The sequence below is a fragment of the Crocuta crocuta genome, unplaced genomic scaffold, assembly GCF_008692635.1.
Source record: "Crocuta crocuta isolate KB4526 unplaced genomic scaffold, BGI_CrCroc_1.0 scaffold396, whole genome shotgun sequence".
In the NCBI taxonomy this organism is placed as follows: domain Eukaryota; kingdom Metazoa; phylum Chordata; class Mammalia; order Carnivora; family Hyaenidae; genus Crocuta; species Crocuta crocuta.
In genome coordinates, this window is record NW_027533259.1 from 3412471 (window position 1) to 3425584 (window position 13114).

Genomic DNA, 13114 nt, shown 5'->3' on the forward strand with positions numbered 1-13114 from the left:
TCAGAAGTCTGCATTATTTTTGAAAGTAAATTATGATCTTACCTATTTTCCCATTATTTTTAAAGAAAGTTACAAAATTCCATGCTGAAACATGCCAACAATGTTACCATCAGAGAAAGCATGCAGAATGACGTGTGCAAAATTGTAGCAAAACTTCAGGAAATGAAGGAGAAGAAGGAAGCCCAGTTAAATAACATCGACAGACTCGCCAATACGATCACAGTGATTGAAGAGGAAATGGTGCAGCTTCGCAAGAGATATGAAAAAGCAGTTCAGCGTCGAAATGAAAGGTAAAAACCAGGAACCTAATGTGAAAAACCAAACACCCATAGATCCTATTTAGAAATATTGCCCCTTTTGGGGGCGCCTGGGAGCCTCAGTCAGTTGGGTGTCAGACTTAGGCTTGCATCATGATTTTGGGTTCTGGTTTGTGAGTTTGAACCTTGAGCCCCGCTGTCGGGCTCATTGCTGTCAGCTCAGAGCCCATTTCAGATCTTCTGTCCGCCCCCTGCTCCTCTCCCACTTGCACGGGAGCTCTCTCTCTCTCTCAAAGATAAACATTAAAAAAAGATTTAAAGAAAGAAATGTTGCCCCTTTTTCTGTCTAGATTTGACAGTGGATAGTGAGGGGCATTTGACATTCAGTTTTCATTAGCCTTTTGCCGGGGCAGGACGGAGGGGTCAGCTGTGTGTTTTGCCTGAAAATAACACACTCTGTTCTTGTAAGAGAGACCGGCAAGACCAGGGTTTGAGAAGTTGCTCGCTTAAAGATCAAAGTTCTTTCCCAGGCTACCATTCAGGATACCATCAAGTTATTTCAGTGTAATTGACATAAATACGTCTTCGGATCTCGTATCCGCTTTTGTGACAGGCTTGGTCTTAGAAGGATATTTATTAAGCCATTCTCTCAGCTCATTTTCTCCGCAAGTAAGACGTTTCAGAACACCATTATTTCTTCCAGACTACAATTATGTCGTTAATCAATTACTACTGTAGCAATTTTCCCAAGCTGCTTGTGCTAGAGAAATGTGGTATGTGAGACTGTAGAGACCTGTGGTAATTACAACTGGTATCAGATCTTTTGTTCATTGTGGCTTGATTGTGGGCTGCTCCGTATAAAGTTATGCGCTAAGTGCTGAACCCTGAAAGTACAAACAGGTGGTAAGGCATTGCTCCTGGCTTCTGTTGTTAAGAAAAGTAAGAAGATCCTGAGAGGAGCCAATGAACAGCAAATAAGACAAAACATAGAGTTAAGATTAAGCAAATACAACAATGTGTGGACATGTTTTAAGGGAAGAGAGAGAGAAAGAGATAAGGCAATTAAAGATGAACTCTGGGATAATGGATGTGCAGAGTGTGGGAAGAACTTCAGGGTGTGAAGAACACTACTTTTTCAAACGGCTGACAGGTGTTTTCTCTGGGAAAAAAAAAAAAAAGTCCCCTTATTTGGCTCCTGGCACAAAACAAAGTATTTAGGCAGTATGTTCCCAGGCCCTGGTCAGACCAGTAGGGCTGGAATTAGAAAATTCTTACTTTGTTTCTTTCCCACATTCCCCTCACGTGGAGGGGTCTCTCCCCTGGCATGATTACAAAGGACAGAACTTTGCCTGTTTATGGGGCAATTTGCATCAGAAATATTGGTCTTTCAAAGAATCTAATGGGCCTGACTAGTTACACAGAATCATAGAATCCTTGCAGAAACACATCCGCTGGCCCCCTGCCTGGGTACTTCTGGCCCGGAGCTTAGCTGGCAAGTCTGGCCCAAGAGAAGGGTCTGCAGCAAATCAAATTATGAGATTACTTTGTTCATGCATGGGGAATGGCATTTTTTCCCACCCCAGGAAACCCTTTGGGATTTGCAGAGATACCGTGACCAGCCAAACTGCACGACCAGCTCAGATCCGAGATGCTAAACAGCCCTCCCTTTCCCATCCCCAGGAACACTAAAAGTGTGGAGTTTAACTAGAAAACCAACTGAATATCTTTTGCCTTCTGGAATTCTATAATGTTGATGTGTATTTGGTGCCCAAATCCAGGGGAACCACCATAACTAGTACAACAGTGGCCTTAACATCCTCTTAGCCTCCTCTGCCTCTCCTCTCGACCACAGTGGCGTTCAGCTGATAGAGCGGGAAGAGGAAGTGTGCATCTTCTATGAAAAAATAAATATCCAAGATAAGATGAAGTTAAACGGAGAAATTGAAATACATGTCCTGGAAGAAAAGATCCGATTCCTGAAACTGAAGATTGCCGAGAAACAAAGGCAGATTCAAGTGACCCAGAAATTACTGCCAACCAAGAAGGCCCTGGATGCCGACTTAGCAGTGCTCCAGATTCAGGTAGGGAGAACCTTCACCAGACACTTCCAGGGCCATTTGCTTCCCCCCCACCCCCACCTCTCCTTTAGAGGCTTGTACATCATATTAAGTTCTTAGGTAAATGAACCCATGCCCCTCCTAGAATCCGTGAGAAGACCACAAGTCTTCTTTAAAAATACGACTGTTTCAGGGTAGAATCAGTGCCTCAGGCATCCAGGCTCCAGATTGTCTTTCTTCCCCCAGGGAACATTTTCTGCCTTCCTTGGAATTTAGACCCTCCCAAATCTCGTCTCTTGCTCAGCTTCCTCATAGCTCAAAATTTAGGTTTGCCAGGCTTTCACTGCTGCCAGCGTAACTGTGTTTTTGATGCTTGCTGGAAAGATGTTGGAGACCATCTTGCTCTCTCATTTTTAGAACGCCTGTCCTCTGAAGCCGAGATTTTTGTTTGTTAATTGGCAATTACATATAAATGGACTCCTTATTCATCCCTGAAGTTTCCCTGGAATATAATAGCCTGTCTCTGACATGGTCTTTTTAAAAATGGAACAAAGCCATAAACTTTAAACATGAAATAATAAATAAATGCATACATATATACATAAATAAATTATGAATATAAAGCTACTTTCTTCACATAACTACTTTATCTTCTATTTTTAAGGAATAGATATCTTTATTTTTTTAAATTTTTTTATTATTTTTTATTTATTTCTAGGAGAGAGAGAGAGACAGCGTGAGCAGGGGAGGGTCAGAGAGAGAGGGAGTCACAGACTGAAACAGGCTCCAGGCTCTGAGCTGGCAGTCAGCACACAGCCCGACGCGGGGCTCGAACCCACGAACCGCGAGATCATGACCCAAGCGAAAGTTGGACGCTTAACCGACTAAGCCACCCAGGCGCCCCAAGGAATAGATATCTTTAAAAATAAAAGAAAAATTAAACTAAAATATTTGTGACTTATTCATTTTTCCATTGACTCAGTGTATCAGGAACAAATTTTAACCTATAACAGGGTGCCTGGGCTGCTCAGTTCTGGATTTCCACTCAAGTCATGAGCTTGCAGCTTTGTGGGTTCGAGCCCTGCTTGGGTGGGCTCCAAGAGATTTTTCTCTCTCTCCCTTTCTCTGCCCTTCCGCCACTTGGTGCTGTCCCTCTCAAAATAAATAAACTTAAAATTTTTTAAACTTATAATATACTTTATAAAACATCAGGTTTATTTTCATTTTTTTTCTGATTATAAAATTAAAACATATTCAGCTAATGAAGTTTTTGGAAATTACAAAAGTTTTTTAAAAAATCAAATTCCAAGGACACCTGGATGACTCCGTTGGGTTAAGCTTCCAACTTCAGCTCAGGTCATGATCTCACAGTTCATGGGTGTGAACCCTGCATCGGGCTTTGTGCTGACAGCTCAGAGCCTGGAGGCTGCTTCTGTCTCCCTCACTCTCTCTCAGAAATAAAAATAAACATTAAAAAAATAATAAGAATAAAATTTCATCCCCAATATATAATCACTATTAAAATTATCAAAACTCTGGAAGACATCCTTCTGGCCTTCTTCAAGATGTAAAAATAAATGGTTTTGATTAGCTCATGCTATAGACTGTTTTGGATTCTGCGTTTGTTTTTTGTTTTGTTTTTTCATTTAATCATGTGGGGATTCACGTGACTTTGTAGAACTAAATGATGGGTCCACTTCCATGTTTTATAGTGAGTGAATGCTATATCAATGATAGGATCTTCCACTGTGCACAAATAATGCCAAGGTTTTGATTCCAGTGTTTGTTTTTCAGCCGTAAGTTCTCCTCTTCACTTCCTCCATAAGTGTAGCACAATTTAGATGGATGAGTTGAAACACTACTAGGCATCCCTCGGGTCTCCAAGGTAGCCTCCCCAGGATTCCTAGGGCTCTAACTCCTGCTAACAATGAGTGCTTCATCTGGGGGATCTCCTTGTCAGCTCACACACAACTGGTTCACTTCTATGCCATATCAGTGCACAACTCAGGAGTCGCTCCTTCTTCAGCGACCGACACAAAACCATTCATGCAAGATCTTTGTCTATGAACTGATTAGAGATTTGGGGCAAGGGCACAATGGGATACATTACAGAAATGTAAAGAACTCCAAATTTCATATCAGATATCCATGTCCTGCAGAGCTCTGTGGGGCCACCCCATCACTGGTAACAGTCACCAGGTATGTTGGCCCATGCAGCACCCTGGCCTCGCTCCATTTCACTGGCTTGCCTTTCCATCTTTGACCCCCTTCTCCTCTCCACAGCCCCACCACCCCAGATTGCCTTCCTGGCACTCCAGATTTGTCCCACTTGATTTTACTCTAGCTCCTTCCCAAAACACAGCTTTGGGGCCATCTTTGCCCATACCAAACTATCAAGATGCCCAACAGAACAAAAGGATTGTAAATTCAGTAAGATCCACAACAGGAAAATTCTCTCTTTACTGGGTAAGCATTATATTTGTGTTAATTGCAAATCAATACTTCTAGTCAGTGGATAAAATTCATTGTTCTTAAAATACACACACTTGGCCTTTCATTATACAAAACCAGTTATCTGGTGTGAAATACGAATTCAGTTTACTCAAAAGGAAAATATTTATGCATTTATGCCTGATATGAGCCTTTTCCATTCTGGCTGCAAATGAATGGAGGCAATATGGACTATGTATTACCATCAGTTACCTGTTTTGCCAGAATTATTCTAAGCTTAAGAACTGTTGAATAAGGGCATCTGGGTGTCTCACTTGGTTAAGCATCCAGCTCAGGTCATGATCTCAGGGGCCTGCAATTGAGCCTTGAGGTGGGCACCATGCTGGGCATGGAGCCTGCTCAACATTCTCTCTCTCTCCCTGCCTCTCCCACCCCTGCTCTCGATCTCTCTCTAAAAAAACCAAACCAAACCAAACTGTTGAATAGAACGTTTCCCATTAGTCTTCAAACTGCACTTAAATATTTGTCTACGTACCACTAATCACATGGGTCCTTTGAAGGCCATGATGTGAAATTTCAAGCTTTAGGCTAGTCATTGTTGTACTCTGCCTTGCTGTGTTGGATCCCTGTCACATCCTGTTATTTGTTACAGCTGCAATGTGTGTTGTTTTTTTTTGAAGTCTTCCCATTTTTTTGCATCATTTCCAGAATTCTCTTAAGGTTTGTATGTTCTCAGTTATTTGAAACAGTTTTTAATTGTCCCAGCAGTCTAATCCAAGGATTATCATGAGTCATATTTTCCTGGTGCTTAAAATAATAGCTCCTTTTCAGAGAAGAAGTCATGTGAACTATTTTAGAGCACAACACTGTTTTATATAGAAAAAGTAAACATGGGGAATAACGAGGGCACTTGTGATGAGCACAGGTGTTGTATCGAAGTGTTGCATCACCAGATTCTACACCTGAAACTATCACTGTACTGTGTGTTAACTAATTGGAATTTACATAAAAACTTAAAAAAAAAAAAAGCAAACAGGTTTTCCTCCAAGACCCATGGGGAAACAAGAGCAATCAAGGTACTACTCTGATAAATAAGCACCATATTTTTGTTCCTTGTTTAATTTCTCAGTTAAGAAACAGAAATATCAAGTGTTGTTAGTAATAAATACAATAATATATTTATGCTTAATTATGTGTAGATGTATACTTTAACTCCATATTAAGGGGAATTAATGAGTGTGGAGAGAGAGGAAGAAAAAAGGAAAAATATTTATGTCACCACTTAAAATTCTTTTTGTCAAGAGGAGGAACATACATAAATTAAAAATTAAATTCTACCTGTATCACTCTGGGACACGTCGTAAAGTAATTGCCGTATAGTATCTCATTTAACTAATCAACCCCATTAGGTTGGGTCTTACCTTCCCATTTGACAGTGCAGGAAACTAAGGTTTAGAGAAGATAAATGATTTGCCCAAGATTCTATAGGTTTTCAGTAAGAAAGATGAAAATGATGACTCTTTGTTTTCAATGTGTTCCCCATCTCTCCCTATAAAACAAGACTAAGTGAGACTGCCATTTTCTTCACTTCCAAAGTCTCCTTGACCCAACAAATATAGTTGATATATAAAGCATTATATTAGGTCGTTAGCATAGAAGATATAAATCGTTCAGGCTATACCTCACAGACTTTACATTGGATTGACCTAGTAATTAAGAACTTTATTCTTTGCAAAGCTATTAAACCTATTGCCAACAAAGGGTTTTAAACTGGAATCTAGGATGTTGTCTGCCTTGTATGTTGTCTACTTTGACCTCTGGAACAATCTTCCATAAAGAGCTCTGCTCTACAACCACGCAGCATTGCATGGGCATAACACAAAATGGGAAGTAGTCAAAGTGCTGGTTTTAAGATCACCTTTTCTTTGATGACTCTGGCCTTGCCGTCTTGCTACAGAAAGTCAGTTACAGGCATCATCCTCAGGGCACCATGGATGGGCAGACACATTGTTCAACCCCAGGTCCCAGCTGATGGGATGTTAAGAGTTGCTTGCACCTTTCCCTGGATTGATCCTACTATGGGATTTTAAAATTTACTGAGCAAGAGAGTTAGTTTCAAAGTTAATGTTTTTTTTCTTGTTTAATAGTTTTCGCAGTGTACAGACAGAATAAAAGACCTGGAGAAACAGTTTATAAATCCTGAGGGTGAGAACAGGACCCGCTTCATTACAGGGAAAGATATGACCCAAGAAGAAATGATCAAAAAATTAGATTCGGTAAGCATTCCTCTTACAAGTGTTCCTGTTAGGTCCTTGTTGATCAGTGTCACAGATATCGGTGGTACTATTTCCATCTTATGCAGACAGATGTATCCCTCACTATTCTAGCCACTAATAATTGTGTCTTTGCAATCCCATAACAAAACCTGAGCCTCTGTCTAATGCTTGCCAAAAAGAAGTAAAACCTGTGTGGTTTCAAGATGCCCACTTTTGCCTCATAGCCCAAAGGAACAATTTTGGCATCTTTAGTGGATTGATTTGTCTTCCTGAAGGGAGCATATCAGAGGAATGACAACATGAAGCTAGATGGAGCTGAGAGGGCTGTCTCCTACCTTGGGAAGGAAGAAATCCCAGAGCTGCCTGGAGTGGAGTGGGACCAAAGGGAGTCTTGACTTAGCCTAGCACTAAAGACTTTTCTAGAGCTATGTTGGCAACTATATAAAAACAATCTGTCTTCATTAAGGGGGAAAATTAGGGATCTAATTAAGAAAGATTTTTGGGTGCCTGGGTGGCTCAGTCAGTTAAGCAGCTGACTTCGGCTCAGGCCATCATCTCATGGTTTGTGAGCTCAAGCACTGCATCGGGCTCTGTGCTGACAGCTCAGAACCTGGAGCCTGCTTCTGATTCTGTGTCTCCTTCTCTCTCTATGCCCCTCCCCAGCTTGTACTCTGTTTCTCTGTCTCTCAAAAATGAATATTAAAAAAATTTTTTTAAAAAAGAAGATTTTTGACTTACATGACCTTTTTTTTTTACTTCTTATTGAAATTGTTTTCAACCATAGCTGGAACTACAGCTGGCCAAGAAGGAAGAGAAGTTATTGGAGAAGGACTTCATCTACGAACAGGTCTCCCGGCTCACAGACAGGCTCTTCAGCAAAACTCAGGCCTGCAAACAGGACACTCTGCTCTTAGCCAAGAAGGTCTGAGACCCTGCCTTCTGCCTCCTGCCCTTACTCCTTTATTACCTTTCATTTTGTACAGACTGCTTCATTTATCAAGAGCAGCAATGAAGAGATTAGGCTTTATGACTAGAGAAACATAAAGATGTAAAATTAAAAGGGTAAAGATCACTCTTAGAGAATTGTCCAAAATAGGTTTCAATCTTGTCCCCTGAATGAATTCATTTTATACTGGGAAAACTTAAGCTTCTCGATGACAGTTTACAAGTTTCTCATTACAGGCCACCTACCTTTATAATAATGTGCCAGGTTAAATCCCTTCTAGTTCCTTGTGATTAGAGGGCCTCACTTACCCAGCGATCTGCATGAAAACGGCCCTAATCCAGAACTCAGAGATGGACAGGGACCGTTAAAGAGAACAGCGGTTAGTCACACGACACCCATGCCTATTAGTCGTTGGGGTGGAGCCACTGCCAGGCCCCACTAGCGAGGAAAGACCAATAATGTGGAGCTTCCTAATTTCATGCAAGGTGTGACAGCAGAAACAAAGAGGAATGGACACATTGTCCACACCTAGTGCCAGGAGACAGGTAAGCAGAGAGTCTGTGGGCTCCTGAGGGCAGCGACTCTTCCTCTTCCTTCTTAATTTCCCCAATGGCCAGCATGTAATAAACTCGAGAGAAAAAAGTTATTGAATAAGTGAAGTCAGTCCCATTCTAGAAAGTTCTGGCACACTAAAGAAACAGAAAATCATCGTAAACCTCAAGCCTCCGTCACCATTTTTATTTGGCTTTTACACCCCTGCCCTCATGACTTCCACTAATAGCCTTCCACATCAGTCCAGTGGCTCATGGGCAATTCACAACTTTACCTCATCAAATAAGAAATGTTAAGACTTTTTCAGGCTCATGAACTTTGCCTGAATTAGCATGCCTGATGTTTCTTTAATGTTGCCTTCCTTCCTTTTGCAAAATGAATTTCCCTTTCTTTAGGGCAAGTCTTCACTGAGGGCTGGCTTGTCAAAACTGTTGGCAGTCTGTCGGGAAGTCAGCTGTAATGCTAGAGAAATGAAAAATAGTGACAATTGCTACCGGAATCCAGCGGAGCAGAGTCCTAGCCTACTGATTTATCTCCCCTCACCTTTCCCCACCTTCAGTGCCATCTCATTGGCTTTTTTTCCTTTTTATTTAAAATTAGTAAGATCTCCTTATGGTGGACAGAACTAGAAGGTAGAAAGGTTCAGATCCCAGATCTGTGATTTACCGATACTAGGGAGTGACCCTGAGAAAGATACGTAAATGATCTTAAAACTAAGTTTCCTGATCTGTGAGATGGGTGTGAAATCAGCTGAAATTGTTGCAAGCATTGGGTAGTAGAGAAGTGGCCTAGCTCCTTGCGGGAGCTCAATGAGAATGCATGTCTCAAATCTCACACCTTTCCCAGATAGTTTATGGCTTCTCTTGCAAGCTTCCCAAATGAACAGAAAATGGGAAATCCCAGACAAAGACTTAGAGCAAGCTGGAATAATACCATCCTTTTATGGAGGAGAAAAGGAGGTTGGCTACACACACAACATTCAGGTGTATCATAACTGCTTAATTAATGAAATTTAAGATAAAGACTCACCATTGAAGCTTTAAAAAGTAGTTGCTTTTATTCATTGTATGCTTCCTAGAAATTACTGTGGTATAGAACAGTTTTTTAAATTCCTTTAAAGAGACAAAATGTGTGTATAATAATCAGTCATTATATTTTCAATAAAAGGTAAATCACGAACACAAACAGTTCTCCAAGCAAACGTACAGCTAGACCAGTGTATGTTCTATTAGGAGAAGAAAGTATTTCAAGGACAGGTGTCATTTCTGGAAGCTCACATTCAGATCTCAGTGTACCCTTGTTCAAAGGACTGAAGGATCAAAATAGAATAGAATAGAATTTGCTAATTCCTTCATTCAACAGACATTCAGTTTTAATTTTGCTGGGTGCCTATGCTCCACTTAGTCCTGTCTTTTTATTCTTTGATGGCAACTAGCTGATGTGAAATGGTAAATATACCCATATTTACAATATACAATATACACGAACTATTTCATTTCAAATTATTGACCAGAATTCCCCCAGTTCAACTCATGCTTGCTTGTGACCTCATAATGATACATCCCAGAAATTATGATCACTAATGCAACCACATTGAGGTATGATATTTTCCAATAAAAATCATTTCGGAATGCATGGCCTCTGCTGATTATCCTGTATGAGTAAAGAGTAATTTTTAAATGTAGTTTTTGTTCTCCTAGATTTTTTTCACTGGATAAGTGACACATTAAAAGCATGGCAAAATTAGGCCAGAACTTAGACATCAAGAATACCCTTTCCTTTTTCCTTATTACCTCTTAAAAGTAAAGGGACTATTTCCCTCCATGCTATCCACTTGGAACTTCAGTAACTAGATGAACAGATCTGTTTCTTTTCCCTCCTGTCCTTATTGATCCAGGGCCAGGCTCCCTCCAGGTGCAGGGGTGAGTGTGCGTGCCTATGTGCGACAGAGGAGGGCCTTATTTACACCCAGGGAATTGGGCTCAATCTCTGAGATCTCCTCCAATTCTTGTTTTTTCTAAATTCCCACTTAAACTCTCCATCCTTCAGGCAAGACTGCCCCCCAGCATTCTAGACAGCCAGCAGCCTACCATTTTCTTAATGTATACATAGTCTAAGCCTTAGGCTCTCTCATTCTAGATGAACGGCTACCGGAGAAAGATCAAAGATGCTACAGAAAAAATGATGGCTCTTGTTGCTGAGCTGTCCATGAAACAAGCTCTGGCCATTGAACTTCAAAAGGAAGTCAAGGATAAGGAAGAGTTCATCTTCTCCTGCAATTCCAGGATAGAAAAGGGTCTGCCACTCAATAAAGACATTGAAAGAGAATGGTTGAAGGTCCTTCGAGATGAAGAAATGTATGCCTTGGCCATCGCTGAAAAATCTCGGGTAAGCTTTGTCTTCTATATTGCATTTGCCCAGTGTGGCAGGAAGGGCTGTTTTCAGGAATTTCAGTCTTCCCTAAATACGTGAAATATTTCCCACTATAGCACATACCTAGTTCCGCCAGTCAATAGAAAGTTTTGTTTTTTTAAGATATGATGTAGGCAATAAGTCAAAATAATATCCCAAGAGCCGTAATATTCTCCAGAAAACACTCATCAAGCATCAAGTCCACATCCTGGGCTTGTGTGGCCGAACACCATGGAACCCCACTGGCAGGACAGTGTCCAGGCTGGCCCTGGTTTTATCCATAGGGCTTCATGTCCTTGAACCCCTGCTCAGGCCACACCTTACTCTCCCACGTCTGGCCACTGGGGCCACCACAGCACATTGGGAAGGTTGCCACAGCCTTCTGCAGACTCTGCACTTGGTGTGTGTCACAGGCTTCAAGGCCTCAGCATTCTTCTCCAGCCAGTGACCTGAATCTAGGTCTATCAATGGACCTACACATCAGGTGCTGAGTTCTGCCTACTCCCACCATGACCTTCTAATATTCTTAAAATGGCTTTAGGGATCTCTTTCTAAGAAGACTACATCCTGTGCACCTCCTCTCAGCCTGTCAAGTAGACACTCCCCATCCCAAGAATACATGCCTTCCAAACACATACTAGGAATGCCTGAAAGTAGGGTCAGATTTGTAATTTCCACACTGCTTGGGACTCTATTTTTAAGGACATTCATATTTTACCTATGGTGTCTCTCCATTATTTAGAGTTCTTTTTTAATCCTATAAGAAATTTCTCTATTCTCCAGAAGCACAGGCAGAATCTTGAGAACCCTGAGGTTCAAAGCAAGCTGCTGACCACTTCTGTCCTCGGGTTCTACTTCACTGCTTATTTTCCCTTTTGTAACATTTGCTCACCAGTGATTTACTCCAGCCTTTTTCAAAACCATGGAAATAATTAGTACATAATGAAATATATTGAGCTGGAATACAGTGAGTTTAGGACCCACTAATCAGTTTATGATAAGCCTTAAACCCCAGGAACAGAGTGATGCTTGGGTAACATGGGTCATTCCAATGAGATGGTGTGTGTGTGTGTGTGTGTGTGTGTGTGTGCATGCGCTTAGTGACTCCACCCTCATACCCATCTGTCCTTTTGGGGAAATATCAGCCAACACAACCTAAGACTGCTCAGACCCAGCTGTGTCTGCTGGGCCCTGAGAGTGAAGTGGCTTCACTGTTGTTTTCAGGAAACTAAAAAGAAAAAATCATTCTTTGCAGGAGTTCTCAGTGGCAGAAACTCGCCAGCTGCCCAACGGTGTTTACACAACTGCAGAGCCACGTCCAAATGCCTACATCCCAGAGGCAGAGGGCACTCTTCCCTTGCCAAAACCATATGGTGCTTTGGCTCCGTTTAAGCCCAGTGAACCCGGGGCTAATATGAGGCACATAAGGAAACCCGTTATAAAGCCAATTGAAATCTGAATATGTGAACCAATCCAGGCTTCTAAACGAGACATGTCAATCAGGCTTCTTCATATCCACAGCTGGAAAATATCAGCATAATAGTTCTAACTTACAAATAAGGTATCCACAACTTGTCAACAATGGAGAACAACATGGCTTCCTTTCACACTCAACTACTGTATTTTATATGAATTGTCCTACAGTTATGGCAAGGGATATATCTGTAGTGAGTGTTCATTTTTTTCTTTTTCACTGTATATTTTGACTATCTTTCAGATAGTCAGCATCTTTCCAGGTGCTATAAAAATGCAAGAAAAATAAATCAATTTTTCAGTGAAGTACAGAAATTGGCAGAGTGGTCTTTATTAAAGAAGAAAAAAATGGGATACCAGGGTGCCTCAGTCGGTAAAGTGTCCAGCTTTCGGCTCAGGTCACAATCTCAGAGTCCATGGCTTCAAGCCCCACATCGGGCTCTGTGCTGACGGCTCAGAGCCTGGAGCCTGCTTCAGATTCTGTGTCTCCCTTGCTCTCCACCCCTCCCCCACCCGCACTCTGTTTCTCTTTCTCTCTTTCTCTCAAAAATAAACATTAAGAAAATTTAAAGAAGAAGAAAAACAAATACTATTCCATATATTCACTTGAAAGGGAAAGACAGAATGATTGTTTGAAAAGGAAAATATCCCAAGTAACACAGGGGTATCATTCACTTTGTTAAATAGTTG

The 13114-nt window shown here is 41.2% G+C and overlaps 1 protein-coding gene across 5 annotated transcripts in view; it reads left to right on the forward strand.

The window, feature by feature from the left end:
* The window catches only part of CCDC146 (coiled-coil domain containing 146), a 116078-nt gene extending 103304 nt beyond the window's left edge, over nt 1-12774 (forward strand). For all 5 annotated transcript variants that reach the window (XM_077746987.1, XM_077746985.1, XM_077746990.1 and 2 more), the window contains 6 exons: nt 66-290; nt 2110-2338; nt 6913-7041; nt 7826-7963; nt 10679-10927; nt 12207-12774. In XM_077746987.1, coding sequence (XP_077603113.1) covers nt 66-290; nt 2110-2338; nt 6913-7041; nt 7826-7963; nt 10679-10927; nt 12207-12410 — 1174 coding nt within the window. In that variant the 3' untranslated portion in view covers nt 12411-12774. The remainder of the gene's footprint in view (nt 1-65; nt 291-2109; nt 2339-6912; nt 7042-7825; nt 7964-10678; nt 10928-12206) is intronic.
* Nucleotides 12775-13114: the final 340 nt, after the last annotated feature.